Source organism: Jatropha curcas, chromosome 11 (assembly GCF_041381405.1).
Source record: "Jatropha curcas cultivar XTBG-Jc1 chromosome 11, XTBG_Jcur_1.0, whole genome shotgun sequence".
NCBI classification, from domain to species: domain Eukaryota; kingdom Viridiplantae; phylum Streptophyta; class Magnoliopsida; order Malpighiales; family Euphorbiaceae; genus Jatropha; species Jatropha curcas.
The window spans coordinates 2500689-2516773 of NC_143161.1; the positions used below are offsets into that span (position 1 = coordinate 2500689).

The 16085-nt window shown below is 32.4% G+C and overlaps 3 protein-coding genes across 6 annotated transcripts; 2 read left to right on the forward strand and 1 right to left on the reverse strand.

Annotated features, from left to right (window-relative positions):
• Positions 1–2616: 2616 nt before the first annotated feature.
• On the forward strand, positions 2617–3521 carry LOC105649700 (uncharacterized). The gene is made up of 2 exons (XM_012236429.4): positions 2617–3156; positions 3272–3521. Exons 1-2 carry the CDS (start codon positions 2869–2871, stop codon positions 3287–3289), a joined length of 306 nt encoding a protein of 101 aa, XP_012091819.1. The 5' UTR covers positions 2617–2868; the 3' UTR covers positions 3290–3521.
• Positions 3522–4744: 1223 nt separating this feature from the next.
• Positions 4745–11598, reverse strand: LOC105649701 (NAD(P)-binding Rossmann-fold superfamily protein). Of its 4 annotated transcripts, none has more exons than XM_012236431.3 (17): positions 11358–11598; positions 10897–11130; positions 10647–10808; positions 10452–10502; positions 9985–10119; positions 9783–9806; positions 9582–9693; positions 9116–9241; positions 8971–9020; positions 7930–8088; positions 7758–7853; positions 7560–7675; positions 7333–7456; positions 6512–6625; positions 6261–6341; positions 5377–5531; positions 4745–5066 (listed from the first exon to the last, which is right to left on the reverse strand). In XM_012236431.3, the coding sequence occupies exons 1-16, from the start codon at positions 11421–11423 to the stop codon at positions 5385–5387; spliced, it is 1797 nt and encodes a 598-aa protein (XP_012091821.1). In that variant the 5' UTR covers positions 11424–11598; the 3' UTR covers positions 4745–5066; positions 5377–5384. The 4 variants fall into 4 exon arrangements, with proteins under 4 accessions (XP_012091821.1, XP_012091822.1, XP_012091820.1 ...); XM_012236432.3 differs by having other exon boundaries at positions 5348–5531; XM_012236430.3 differs by having other exon boundaries at positions 5370–5531; positions 11358–11597.
• A 3247-nt stretch (positions 11599–14845) lies between these two features.
• Positions 14846–15856, forward strand: LOC105649702 (hypothetical protein). The gene has a single exon (XM_012236433.4). The coding sequence runs from the start codon at positions 15273–15275 to the stop codon at positions 15564–15566; it is 294 nt and encodes a 97-aa protein (XP_012091823.1). The 5' UTR covers positions 14846–15272; the 3' UTR covers positions 15567–15856.
• Positions 15857–16085: the final 229 nt, after the last annotated feature.

Below are 16085 nucleotides of genomic sequence, written 5' to 3' on the forward strand. Positions count from 1 at the left end.
AATATAAATTGTTGATAATGATGTGGCTAAATGTGTATTTATAAATGTTAGATTTTAAAAATTGCTCCCCAATATATTCTGTTTATATTAGAATTTTCTGATGAGTGTTTTTTTTTTCAAAATTATATTTAATTAAAATTAAACCTATAACTAAATACAATAAACTAAAAACATATTCTCTACTTTCCTGGTAGGCCATGGTTGCTTTGATTATTGCTCTTTCACTAATTCAATTGCTAGGACTTTTCTTTTACAGTTTTAATTTCGCTTGAGCACGAAGAAGAAATCAATTTTAATGCTGAGCGTGAATAAAAAGAAGGTGTAAAAGGAAAATAAAAAAATAAGAAAAAAATAATAAATAAGAAAAGAAAAATAATTAGTTGAGTCACACTATCTAACAAACCGTCTTAAAATAGAGAGTATTATGGATAATGTTTATATTTTTTGACACGTACTAAAGAAGGTTATTGTTTTTAACTTTTAATTTGTTAAACTCGTAAATAAATTAGAGCAATCAATGGTTGCATGGAAGATAATTTCAGCGGATGTAAAAACAAAACTGAAACCGGTGTCATCTAACTCTATCAAACAGTAGCAAAGCAACAGGCCAAGATATGGTTTGATTTGCAATAGGCCTGCCCACGGGCCATAATCCGAGACCAGAAATCGACAAATGGGTCATCCTCTCCAATATGTCTTTACTGCAAAATTGGTCAAGTTCTAAGGCCCGATCGTCAATCAAACTAATTAAAATAAAAAAAATAGTTTAAAAATTATTTTTACTTTATTTTTTTTTAATAAATAGCCACAATACTTTTTTTTAATAAAAAATTTTTTTTTATTATTTTGATTCATGAATAGCTAGATTAAAATTTCAGTTTGATGAGCCCTAATATATTTGTAATCTAAGTATTGCAATAATAATATTACACTACATCACATAAATGTCTCTTCAATTAAAAATTCCTTGATTGAAGGTGTTAGAATTTTGGGTTTGTAATCAGTGTTTTAAATTCTACTATTGAAAAATTTTCTTATCAAAGCTTCCAGACACTGAGTAGGATAGCATGTCTGTGGGTATCAAATTGGTAGCAATTAATATCTGCCGACAATTTACTGCCATTTCCTTTCACTTTGATTTTTCTTTTATCATAACCTATGATGGCTCATTATGAAATTTATATTAACATGTGAAGATATGATTGTCAAAATATGTGCTTTTGAGTTTTATTTTTGCTTTGCATTGTTTTCCTTAAACTATCACCGTCGCGCCTTGTTTAAAATATATGATGTTTCTTTATTTTTGGCTCAATACATATTTTTTTTTTAAAAGAATTTTATTTTGATTACTGTATATTTTCAATTTATAAATTAAATTTATTAAATATTTATAAAATTAAATCATTTTAACATTTATTAAATAATTAAAAAATATAAAAATTATGATTCCGTTTGAGTCAACTCAATAATACAATGAGAACTGAATCTCTAATGGGCCATCTTTGGTTATGCATATCAATTATCACAAGTTAATTACTTTGCATAAAGTATGGAGACGCACCATCCTTTAGGTGGTCTCAACATAGCAAGCGCACTTTAAGATATAGTTGCCTAATAAATCCAATATACACAATATCTCAGGACAGCCGTAGCCATTTAATTGGCTACGATGTAATCATTAGCAAATACTACACTGCTGGTACCAGATATTTTATTACTATTTTCTTTTTTGGTGAATATATTTTTAGCATTTTTTTTTCAATAGCCAATTTAACTTACATTTTAATTTTTTTTATGATAATATTTGATTCAGTAATTCACTTTCTAATTATTATTTTGATTTCTTAAATTCTACCTTTTAAATTTTTCTGTAATTATATTTTTAAATTTTATTTTTAAATGCTATGAAATATTAATATGTTTTTAAAATTCACATCTTAGAATTTTAGATTTCAATTCTCTAAATACAGCTTTAAACTTAGGGTTTGTTAAATAAAATTAGTTATTTTTTTTGCCGTTGTTAGGCAATAGTTTTTTTATATAACTTTTAATTTGACTAAGGCAAAATACTATTTTTATTATTTACGGTGTTCGATAGCATAGCGTTTATAGTAGTGAAAAGTTACTCCTTTTAACATTTGATGAAACATTCTCTCATAAGTTATTCTCTTTTTCAGTTGACCAAGTAGCTGTCAGCAGTTTGAATAATATTTTTATCAAAAGTTGAAAGGAGTAATGTTTTATATTATACTCTTTCAAATTCTAAATATTAATATAAACGATGTGTCATTAAACATTATAAATAATAAAAATACTATAATCATGAAATAAAGTTTAATGATACCAAAATTATTTAAAGTTTTGAATTTGAATTCTGATCCATTTTGTTTAAAAAAAAAAAGGTAAGCAAATTTTGATATATATCACAGATTTTCCTATGACCTAAAGATTTTCCCAACCCTTAATCAAGAATGATTGAAATAGGGTCCACCAAAAGGAATATGTGCCTCATGTCCACGAAAGAAAGTCTCACATGGATAAAATTGAAAATAAGAAAAATGATAGCAATCCAAAAATGTTAAGGATAGTAGCACTCTCCAAACTTAGAATCTAATATATTACGCCACCAAATATGAATAGCTTTTAGTTATGCTAGCCCATTACCTCTCTCTCTATGATTGCATACAGCCATACACGTCTTTTTCATACTTCCCACCTTCACTTTCAATTCTTTAACCCTTCTCTCTCAAAATGCTGCTGTCTCCTTTTCTTGCATCTCTTCAATCTCAGACATACTTCTTCTGTTATCTTCTTTTGCTTTCTTGACCCTTTTTCCTTTTTTTTTTTTTTTTTTTTTTTTTTTAAATAATGTCTACCTCTGAGGAAGCCTCTTCTTCTTCTTCTTCTTCAACTTCTCCTCATAAAATTCAGTTAGTGTCCAAGTCTGTATCAGACCGACTTCTGAATAAATTCTTGGATGTTAGTGAATATGATTTTGATTATGCACAAAGTGGATTATGGTCTCCTCCTGTTAGAAGAAGTGCTTTCTTGAGCTCGCCGGATCGGATTTTTACTGAGGAAGAAATGCTCCGAAAGCTTAGACATGTAATGGATAATAAACGTCGACGTAGAAGAATACATAAAGCTTTCTGTAACGTATGCGTCTAGTTATATTATTCTTGTTTTTCATAATTTGAGATAAAAACAGAAATTCGTTTGAACATTAATTATCTTTTTTAATTTCCTGTTTCTTGGAATTTGTCTTTTGCAGGCAGTGTGGTGCTTTTGAAGGGATACTATTATTATCTCCATGAAAGAGATTAGGTATAAAGGCTTCATATTTATATTTCAAGTTCTACTACAATGTTACAAAGAAAGAAGATGAACTTGCATTTCCTTTTCTTTCTTTTTTTTTTTCCCAATTTCTTTTCTCTTTTTTTAGGATATGTAAACGCCATTAATTGTTTTAAAAATGATATTATAATATATAGAGAATGCATATATTTGCATGATTTTTTTTATTTGATTTTATTTTTCATTTTCGAACTTATATATATGTATATTTCAAGTTCTCTGCATTTGTTGCAAAGCTCTGCAACCAATTCATGATCTTCCTGTCATTTTCACTTTAACGGGCTATTCAGTATCCAATGAAAGTGATGCAAAGTTACGTTTAGGACTAATTAATTTTTCAACTTCTTTTTTGTTCTTTGTTTTGAGAGGGAGGGTTGGGTGGGTGTGTGTGGGGTTTCAAACATTTATAAATTTCAGAAAATTAAAATTAAAAGCCCTACATCTTTCTATTTTTTACTATTTAATTATTTTATTTATCATTTTTTTCTCAATAAACATATATAAATATTTATTTACATATAGATAAATTTTCCCTTTATTAGACAATGAAAATTGTTTGATTATATTTAAAGAAATAACCTCCATAATACCAAACTTGGAAACAACAATAAACAAAGCAAGGCACTGAGAGAGAATTAAATGCATGAACATAAAAAGACAATTTTGATTTAAATTTCAATGCATCCACCTTGGTACTAGAAGCCACAATACCATAAATTGAGAAAAATGGTAAAAAAAAAAAAAAAAAAAAAAGTGGTTGCCTTGTAAAAATCATTTGAAATTACAATATTATCCTAAACCAAAAAAAAAAAAAAAAAAGAAAGAATATTACAATGTATCATGTGATGATCAATCAAATGCACATAATATGACATTTTGCATCATTCGTCACATGCCCATGACTATGATATTCCCAGAACGTGTTAGCCACGTGACGGGCAGGCTCGCAGGGAAGCTGAACTCACGTGGATGTCACGTGTATAACCAGGTTCAAAGAAGAATAAAAACTCCAAATTTCACAGCTCATTATAACAGACGTGTGGGTCCAAGGAGTGAAACCTTAGCATGCAATGAGAATAACAGGCTGACGTAAAAACATATATGAAATATAATTTAAAGACTTTAATTAGAAAATTAAAAAGATTCTCTATTCAATCCTGCCTTTTCCCAGGTTTGCTCTGTTTTTACCTTTGTCACATGTCCAGACATCCCTGTAAAATGCTTATGGACATACAGGAAAAGGAATTAACAGTAGCGTTCTATCTTCTTAACAAAGGATAATAAAACTTTATCGGTAACTGTTGACAAAATTTCTGTTAAAGTCTGAGGCTGCTTCTGCTGCTGTTGAAGCACCTGTTCTTTCAACATCCATGCAATGTACAATTGCATCTATTTGAATATGCAAAAGTTCTATTCTCTATTTCAATCTATCGTGCACACCGATCAATATAATTCATAGAGGGGTGAAATTTCGAATGTTCGAAGTATCAAATTCTGAGATGAAATGGTATACAGCTTATATACAGCTTAAAGAAAACTGAGTTTATATACATTAGTCTTTATGCGGGGAGTATTTTTACACATCTTCTCTGCACATTGCTCCAACATCAATCGTTGATAGCTTCATCTTCCTCCGCTGGCATCTCTTTCTTGATAGGGGCGTTTCTCTACAAGCCCCTGCTTCATTAATTTGTAGTTGTAGGGGTCAAGATCTGCATGAGAAAAATATATACTTAAATTCATTTATGTGGACTATTTAACTTAGTTATAGGATTTTGGGGGACTTAAAAGAGAAGTAATTAAGAGTTTTCTTGAACTGTTTTATGGATTGGGAAATCAGATGAATAAGTTGAAGAGTTTATTCCTTTCTGTATTTCATTTTCAACTGCTGCATATCTTTTAAAGAAGCAACTCAGATATTTATGCTTCCTTTTGCTGGATCATATATCTAGATGAAATGTGACAATTTGTTATCATCCTATGTATCACTTACAGAAGAAATAATGAGTCCACACCTGCTACCTGGGGAATTAGAGTGGAACAGGACTACGTTCTAGATATTCTTTTCCCGTAATTCCATCCTTCAATGTTTTAAAATATTCGTTGTAATCCTTCTCCGGAGGTGGGTTTTGTGGGTCCACAGTGAATGGTTCACTAAATGGAATCACACTTTTAACCTGCAAAAAAGTATAAATACATGATTCTCTCCACAACTGAAAAGGCTGGAAAAAAAAAATGAATTTCATAACTAGAAAAAAAGTATGCAAGTTACATGGTTATCATTCAAATAAAATAAAAAAAAAAAATAAAATAAACAAACAATTTCATGCACATTCCCAAGAGATCAATGAGTAATTGTCAATTTCATAGAATGGATAAAGACCTTACTTTCTTTCACAAACTTACTCAAAAGCCTCTTTTCCTTTTATTATGAAGTGCGATGGAGAACAATTTAAAACCAAGGAGGTTAGTAATTCTGGCTCTAGGAGTGAGAATTACAAAAGCTACCAGATTTTCCTTGCTACACAAAAGCAATTGTTACCAGAATAGTTTTACTTGGATACGGGGCAGATTTAGGTCCAAATTCAAATTTTCACCCATAAGTTTATTTATATTTTCAAAAATATAAATGTTTAGGCACCCAAAACTTTTATTTTTATTCTTTAACCCCCGAGGTTGAAAGTCTACAGTGTTAATATACACTGGTTTGTGATATGAGCTGTTACATGCAAAACCATAATGCTAAAGTGTATCAGAGTGTTAATGCCCGATCAATTCATTATGATGAGACAAGTTTGACAGTACATAGTTTGGTCAGTATTTCCAATCAATATTAAAAGAAAAACCAGAAAGCTTTAGGTAGAACCAAAATCAACATTACATGTGCATATGTTAAAAACTATTACCTCAAATGTCTTGTCACATGCATATGGGCTTTCCAGAGCAGCAACGCATATCCGAGCAATCTCTTCCCTTGATACTTTACCCTGCATATATCACACAATGGTTAAAGAGAACAGAAGCTTCAGCACTGTCATAAAACTGAATTTCCAAGAGAAATTTCCTGCCAACAAAGGTTTTTCTGTTGTACCATCTAATGTGGTCCTAGAAAGCTTGAGCAAGAAAAGAAATGTTAAACTTCCAGTCGTTATTTTACCGTTATATTGTCTCCCTGGTCGAAAATGAGATCTGCTCCAGCAGGCTCCTCAGTTAAAGCACAAGGCCTTACAATTGCATATGGCATACCACTTTCACGTATTAAGTCTTCCCCCTGCCATAAAGAGAGAGGGTTTAATAAAAGGAAAAGAAAAAAAAAAAAAAACAAAATATATCTGGACACTGAAATTTCAATTTCTGGCCAGATGGTTGCAATGAAGGAGAAAATTATTTATGCTGAACGTGCTATGGTCTAAGGTATTGATGATAGCTGGAAAATCATTTCCAAAATCCATTAGCTAAACCAGCAAGAATATAGATAAAGCATTGAACAGGCCATTAGTCAACAAAGAGATAAATAAATTCATCCATCCAAATGTTTCAGGAAACTATAATCTGCTACATCTTGATCTCTATGTATTTTCAATGTGCATGCACACACAACATGTGATTTACATGTCCTCTCCTTACTTTGACTTCCAAAATATCTGTACTTTTCCTATACTATACAAACTCACAGTAAACTTAGGAGCTCATACTCCTGAAAATTGTTTCCTCACCACACATCAGATATTCAGAAGTTTTACATTTTAACTTTTCTCTAACCTTAATCCTTGTGCTTTTTCTGTCACAGATCAGCCAACTGCAGCGAAAAACCCTCGTGTCTCATGTAGTTACGGAAGATGGTTCAGTGAATAATACAGATTTAGAAGTTCCAGTACTTCATAAACAGTCCTCCCCAAGTGCTCTCATTAGATTACTATAGGCATCATTGTAGTAATAGAACAAACATACCAAAATCACAAATAGACAATGACCAACCTTCAACTTGAATGTGAGGATAAAACCCAATTCCTTGTTCAAGCGTACAGCAGGAGGTTGTTTACTCAGATCAAGACCAGGCCTATCTGGCCTGGTTACTCCTGCAGAGCTCACGTGTACAAACCTACAATGAACAGAATGCAAAGCCAAAATAAATTTTTCAGCAGATCAATAAAATTCACAAAGTTAAAAAAGAACGAAAGAAAGAAGTAAAACACATGTTAAACCTGGGAGTTATAGGATCTTTTATGAAGGCCTTTATGCTCGATACTGGAAGCTGAAATGGGCCCTCCGCAAAAGTTGGATTCAGTTTACCATCATACTCAAACTTGCTGAACATGAGCTGAAAGTATATTTGGTTAATTGACCAACAGCAAGAAGCTGGTCACACAGAAAATGAACAATACTTAGCAGAGATGGCATGCCTGCAATGATATAATATTGCTGGGATCAAATGGAGGAGCATCTGGCATGGTCCTAGCTCGAAATATTGGCCTCAATGAAGAAAATGGCAGGCGTATCTGGAAAAAGCGGTTCCAATTGAGAACATAATCTTTTTAACACAGCTAGTTAAAAGGAGGTTATGATGTTACTTACTGATTGCCATTGCCCTTCAACAGTATCGAAGCTAGCTGTATAACCAACCGTGTCCCAATCACGGCTGGTACGAACGATAAGTTTATACCTACGGCCGTCTCCTTTAAGGCGCAGTTCCAAACCATCATATGCAGAAAGATCCTCGGGTACTGAAAAATTCTAGAAAAAAGAATATGGATTTACATTATCACATAGGACTTGACAAAATAAAACAATACATCCATCATGCTTTTTCTGTCAAATCATTTTTAACCATGACAAACTGCACCGGAAAAAATATAAAAAGGAAATGGCATTTTTGGCAGAGGTGTTCTCTCATATCGCCAAATTTACAATTTCCAAAAATTTCTAACATTACACCCCTCAAAACTGCTACAGCCTCAGAATTACTATTTGAGTTCGACTATATTGAATATTATATGGTGTTCATAATCCACCTCATGCGGCAAAGTCAACATGTGGAATTGACAGGGCTAATGGTTTAACCACAGGACTTCCTCATCTGATATCATGTTAGACAATAAAGCTACTCTAAAAGTTTGAGCAATCAAAATTGGGCCAACACTACCAAATTTCAAACATCAAGAAGAACAAAAAAAAAAAAAATTAGCAGCGTGATATTCAAGACAGCGAATGCAGAAGTGCACTATTAGATCATATATTGTAATACTTAGCCACACTGATGACAGGCTTTATATATGGTATAGAAATATGAAGATGATAATTAACCATACTTACCTAACTTTTGATAATGGTATATGGAAATATGAAGATGATAGTCAACCTTACTTAACTAACTTTTCATAATGGTATAATGCAAAAGAAAGATAAATCAGATACAAAAAATAGGCTTAACGGACCCATTTTAATGCAAGTTAAATTTATTCAAGAACAGGGTGTTAACAGATTGTCATGTTCTATTTAGCAGCGATAAAATCACTAATAAAGGTATGGATAGTAAAAAGGTAGAGCTTGTTGCAAACAGCAAACCAAGCCTTGTGGAAGCAAGGTGAGCAGTCAAGCAAAAGAGCTGCAGATTACCCTGGTTCTGATACTAGTGAAGCCACCATTATTTGCAGTGGAAAGAACACCTGACAAATGCAAAAGTGCACAAGAAAAAGACATGAACAGACAGTACATTTGATCACAAGCACTGCTTAGGCAACATAGTTTAAATCAAACTAACCTTTAAAAATTCCAGTTGGTCCACCATTTTCCCCACCAGTTGTGTCAATTTGGAAAGCGCTTTCACTAACACCTCCCATAACGACATCATCCAAAGCACCCCAAGGGAGATCTTTAAAACTATTGTCTGCAAGATGCAAGTTGGAGAAAGAATTTGAAGACACACACGACATATTCTAGCATAAGCTTTGCATTTTAGTGAAGGTGGAAATTTGCAAACAAGGTCCAAATTTCCTTTGATAGATTCGAAGTATTGAAATGCTTAATTGATGAAGGCTAGAGATGACAAAAACTACTAATTGGTTGCCATATAAGTAACTTGTTCAAATATTGAGGCTCAACCATTATCAAGTATCAGTTAATCCAATAAATAGTTAGATAAAACATGTTATCGAAGACTAGCTGATTCAATTGTACAGCATATATATTCCTTTCTTTTTTTTTAAAAAAAAAAAAAAATGGAGTACCTTCACATCCAAATATCAGTTTCCCATTTCGAAGTCCAACATTTTCTTTTACAGCATTAATCAAATTCTTCATCCCAATGTACTCCACCATTTCAGGTGAATCGCCTTTAATCTGCTTTCATCAATCAAAGTTCCAATGTGATTGATAAGAAAGATAAATTTAACTCCAAAGACAAAAGACATATAAAATCATTCAAGTACCTCTGGTTCAAAGAACTTGATTCCCTGTACATCATAATTGAAAGTCAGATGCCTAAAGTAGAAAGAAACAAAAACTTAAAATGGTGAATAAGGTACAACAAATTGATAAATAATTTGGTTAAGATTCATGATAATGGCCCAGCTGCACAATGACAAGCAAAAACATTATGGACATTGATACAGATGATGTTTGGAACCGTACTTGGCTATATTTCGCCCTTTCTGGAGTATCACCTTCCTTGGGACCAACAATGACAGAAGCAGCATTGATAACTTTCCTCACCCCTTTGAAGTACTCAGGGACCAATGTGCTTTCTTTAGTGATATCTCCAACTATCTGACAAGTCGATAATGAAAACATTGATTACACTTTTACAAATTAAGTCTGTTACCTGCAATTATATAGTGCAAATAATTTGACTCGAAGACAGGCCAAATTAAAGAAAACCAATCATTTTCCACACAAAATAGAAAATATCCCATCACAATGTCTTCAAAATGAAATGAAGATTTCCTCCAATAAATAAAAGCAGAAATTTTTTCTAAAGCAATATTATAGATAGGAATGGAAGCTTTGTTAGCTAGTAAATAGAGAAAGTTAAAAATAATTGCAATCATTGCATTCATCACCATGTTGTAGTCTATACTTTATAACAGCAGCCAGCTCACCAAGTCAATATTTGAGCCCAATAGCTTCCTTGCCTTCTCTGCATTTCTGACCTGAGAAAAAATTTGATGCAAAAACAAAATAAGCAGAAGGCAGCATGATCAGATTTTTATCTTTTCCATTACATATTTTCTTCGAGATATTACTCGAAACTAAGATAGGCGAAAAAACCACTCGGAGAAGGTAAGAGCAGATACCAATACTCGGACCGGCAATCCTTTCTCTCGTAAGACATCTACAACCCTTTTGCCAACACCACCTGTTGCTCCAACCACAAGGACAATGCCCGAACTATCCATTGCCGTTTTTGGCTCACTAGGTGATGGACTGGATAGTTTGTCGACTAGAAACTCAAAGAACTTCACAAATGGGAAGTTGAAGTTAGTTAAATATTTTAAGGAATTCTTTGGTTTGACGAAATAAAAGTTGGAAAAAGAACTTTCTAACCTTAGCAGGAGATGGAGGCCCATTGAAGAAATATAATGTTTTTAAAAATCTGCCAAAGTCCCAACCTTGCTTCCCAGCTTCTGCTAATATGGTTCCTCTATATGTTTTTGAAGTTAAAAAATCTGATCTTTGTCGATAATGCAATCTGTCATTAATTTGAAGAAAAGGAGAGGACAGCAGCCGGAGACGATTAGAATTTTTGGACAATTTGCTACAAACAGGTAAAGAAGAACCCTGCAATGGTAGTTGATTGAGTTATAAAGAGAAAACAATCCTATCTGAACCCAGGTAGATGAAACCAAAACAGAAAAATTGCATCACGGCTCATGCAGTTTCAGTTCAATACAAATAAAAATTCAGGATTCTTTCTTGACATAAAGCAGCTCAAGTAAATTATCAAGAAAATGAAAAACTCGAGTAAAAGAATATGCAGGCACATACAATGAGTTATTTATCAATACCTGAAGGTTAAGCATAAAAGAAGGGTGTGGTGATGATAGTCTGGTAGAATAACAATAGCACTCCATTTCTTTTTATCACTCTTCCTCTAAAATGGTTAATTGCTAAAATTTATTAGTGGAAAATGAAAGGAACAAAGAGAAAGAAATGATTGTAAGGAAACTGTTTTTGTTGCGGTTGATATTTGTTTTGAAATGTGTTCAGTAGAGACCACACACGTACTCCCATTCACCAGTCTGAATTTCCATTGACCAAAAGCCATCTCTAGCTTGCTGATGGGATGGGCGGCCTTCTGCCTTCTTCTTCTTTCTTCTATGTCAACCCAGACGCTTCTTGGATGAGACTGTGGGCTTGGCCTACTACTTGGTGTTGTTTTTTGCGAGAAAGTGGGCTCAACCTAGTTATATTTTTGTGCATAGAGTGTTTTCAGTTTTATCTATTAATGTGGGCTACAGGCCCAAATCATATATCCCCTGCTGTATTTTCTCCATCCGTTTGAACTCAAATGTGAACACGTCATTCCATTTTTTTCAAAAAATAATCACTGTAAAAAAACCTGAAGACTTACCATTTGGAAGGATATAAAAGTGAATTTTTAAATGCGATAAATAAATAATTATTTGAGTGCAAATTCCAATGAAGTTGAATATTTGTGCCTCTAATTCCGAAAGGCAGTGGGAGCAGATAATTCTTGTCGAGAGGTAGACACCTAAGGAGTTGACATGAATGAACAATTGAAGGGTCATTAATAGACATTTTAGCCCAACAATGTTCATCTCTTAATTTATTGTTAGACCATTTCAAGCCGACAGGCCATATATTTTTGTACGTGATCACCGATCTCTTTCTCGCACTATATATATATATTTTACTCTTTCTGTTCTAAAAAAAACAGTCAATTTTTACATTTTGGTTCCGCTTACGTGATGATTTTTATTTCTTAATTGTTTCAAGTAGTTATTCAAATTGCATAATTTTCATTTCTTAATTCGTGTAAAGAAAAAATGGACTATTCTTTAGGATGGAAGGATTTTTTTTTTTACGTTTATCATGTCTGAAGAAACTGCTTGTTCAAAGACAGTGTTCTTGGCTTCTTCCTATTTTTCTTGTGTAAAGACAATTATAAGTTAATAAACCACCAGAAAAATCAAGCAAATCTGCATATTTGATTCTTATGTTCCAACTGTTATCCAATTCAATTCATCATTGCTATGAAAAAACTTAAAATAATTTTATATTTAATAGCTAATTTTTTATTTATTGAAATTTAAATTTAAATTTTAATTAATTATAACATATCAAAGATTAAATATAAACGGTTAGGACTTTTGATCGTAAAATACAGTGAGAAAAAAGAAAGAAATAGAAAAAAAAAATTTCAAAGAACTAGACCAGCAGACCTATCATGTTTTGAATTTTGCCAGAGATTAAACATTTATTTATTGAGGAAAAAGTATGGAATCCTAGGCTGAACGTGTGTATTGTGAAGTGCAAGCATGGCACAATGGTACGTCTAATCGTTTTATTGGTGCTACAGATCTATGTTTTTGTTTTCTATAGAGGAAGTCAATAACAACCTTCAAATTGTTCCTAATCAACCGGGAAAACCATACCCTTCAGATAATAAAAATATTTTATTTCTTTTTTTTTTTCTGAAAAAGGGTATGTTTATTTATTTTAATTTACTATATCATCTATTTTTGTAGGATTGATCACCGTCTCCTATGTTTATTGAAAAATAAAACGAAATAATATATTTATATATTCAATAATCATCCAAAATATCTGTAGTTTGTGAATAGAATATTAGGTGGCTTTTTAATTGTAATCAATAGACATAAACGAATGAATTTCTAAGTCAACTAATAATAAATCTACACCAGTCTTGTCCCAAAGTCTAATACAAAAGTTGCTGTATGAATAATATTTTATTGAGAAGTAAAATGCCGAATAAGTTGACTTTGTATCCACGTTAAGACCCCGTTTGTTTCAGTAAAATAATTTGTAGAAAAATATTTTACGATTTTTCGTTATTTGGAGCATTCAGAAATAAGTTAACGGAAAATATTTTCCTGATTAAAGTAAAATTAGGTCATTTTTCAAGGAAAACAACTTTTCTTTTTTAAGAGACTAAAAAATTTTCTGCACATTGGCAAATCTTATAAATCCATATTTTTTAATTTATTAATCATCATAGTCACTATCACCAATCACTATTTACCACCGGCGAAAATATTTATTATTATTATTAATATTTCTTACGGTATTATGATATAAAGATTTTAATATTTTTAATTAATTTTCAATATTACAACCAAACAATGAAAAATAAGTCATTTAGAAAATAATTTTCAAGGGAAATGTTTTTTCATGAAAATATTTTTCAATAAGTTATTTTATGGAAATAAATGGAGTCTAATTAATAAAAAAAAGGTTTAGTTGCTTGTTTAGTAGGGTAGTTAGCAGTTAATATGCATGCACATTCTCCATAATCATGAATAATAATATATCTCATTGACTTTAATTTGGTACATACTAAGAATTGGGACATCAACTCCTTCTGTTTTCATATGTGTTTGATATTAATTTCTCTGATACGACCCGTAAGAAATTTTTTTAAAAAAAATTTCCTGAAAATATAAAAATTATATTTTACACCCTATGGTTTTGACACCAACGTGGCACGCGCTAAGTGCTGACACGTGGCAGTGGCAACAATGTAGTGGAACAACTCAATAATGAATGACAAGACTATACTAATTTTGGATGGATTATTAATCAAGAAAAGGAAGTTACTACTAATGCACAGGGAAAACAAATTATATAGTCAATGCCATATGATTGTGTGAGAACACCAAGTAATAATAAAGAAGGGCAATTTCCCCATGTAATTTAAGAACTTTCCTTGAGTAGAACAGCTTTCAAGAGAAGGAAAAAACGAACATATGGTCTTATTCTTGATTTACAAATTTTGACTTTGTTGCAGCAAAATGGCTATTCAGAGGTTTGGCGGGCAGCTTGTAGAAAGAGAGGAGCTGGAGACCAAATTTGGTAGAAAGTAGAAACTAGTCACCCTTTGCCTTAGCCTTCATTGACCACTACAGAGGAATGATAACCTTTTAGAAGAGATAGCGTATCTAAAATTTTTCTCACCACTCTCTGATTAAACTGCATGCTGGTCCTAATAATGCCACTCCTAGTTGCTTTACAGCTTTTTTTTTTTTTTTTTTGAAGATGGAGACCTCCAATAAATTTTTCCCTATTTTATAAGGCATCTCATCTCTCATCTGCACTTGATATTGTATGATTAATCTTATAATAAGTAAATATAGTTATTTTTATCTCATTTGTATTTGAAAAAAAAGTAAATATAACTTTGTATAAGGACCACTTTGAAATTTGATCATTTTCCGCGATGTGATACATATGCTACTTAATGTGAAAAGCCGAGCCGGATCATGTGCAAGCTAGTGAGCCAAAAGAAGAAGAATTAGAATTAGGTGGCAAATAGGATCTTTTGACGGTGGCCGGCGACTTCTCTGACTCTCTCACCTACCTAATACCTTTCTTCTCCACGCGGCGTTTCTTCCCTTATTTTTCGTTTTCCAATTTCCAACTTACAAAGAAAAAAACGTTACACTCAGTAACATGACCAACACTTACTTGCATGACTCTCTCTCTCTCTCTGTTTAATCTTTGACTTGGCCCATGCCTAACTTCATCTCCAAGCTCTCTCTCTCTAGCCGTCACGCGGCACTGCATGAATTTCTCTCTCTAGACTTTGCTTATAAAAAACCACACCAACCTTCCATAACAAACACTTCTATACATTAAAGCCATTTCCTTTTCGCTTTCTCTCTGCTTCACTTACAAAACCCAGATATTTTATTCTCTCTCTTTTCACTTCTGCAACATCCATGGCTCGTTCTTCTGCCTTAGCGCTCTTTTTCTTGCTCATCATAGTTTCTACATTCGTGTCAAACACAGAAAGCAGGAAGCTTTTGATGACTAGTAAAAAGGAGGATTCTGGTTCTGTCTCTTCCTCGTTTGCCAGCTTAGTTCTCGGTGTCCTTCCTAAGGGCACTGTACCATCTTCTTCGCCTAGCAGGAAAGGTCATGCCACCCTAGCCAACGAGCAGCTCTTCCAAAGGCATTTGGCCACTATTGATCGGATTCTAGGGTCTGTTCCAAGCCCTGGCGTTGGTCATTAAACTCTCTGCAGTTCTAAAATTTAATTTTCTTGGATATTATTTGTTCATTAATTAGTTTCAATCTTATATTATCCACTAAAATTTTGATAAATTCTTTAGTTTTTTTCTTTTTTTGTTCTTATTTGTGGTGGGTTAGACAAACACGGAATGGTAGAGCTACATAGTGGACTGGCTGTCAATTCTCTTTCATTTTCTTTTTGTTAAAAGGGGTTGATTTACATGTTTGCATCCCTTTATTATTACTTACAAACAGTCTCGTGAAAGTGATGTCGCATTATTTCATTTTGTCATTTTGCTGGCCTGGCTAATTTTTGATACACAACATATATATATATAAAAGAAATTAATCATATAATTAATATAAATATGTGGTTGGAGATCTTTTTTCCTTTTGAAAAAGAAATTCCAAATAGAGAAATTAATCTTAAAATATTAATCAGAAAGATAGCGTAGAGGTCTACTTATCAAGAAATTGCCTGCCACTATTCTCATTAAGAGAAGAAATAAAGAAAAGGCCGT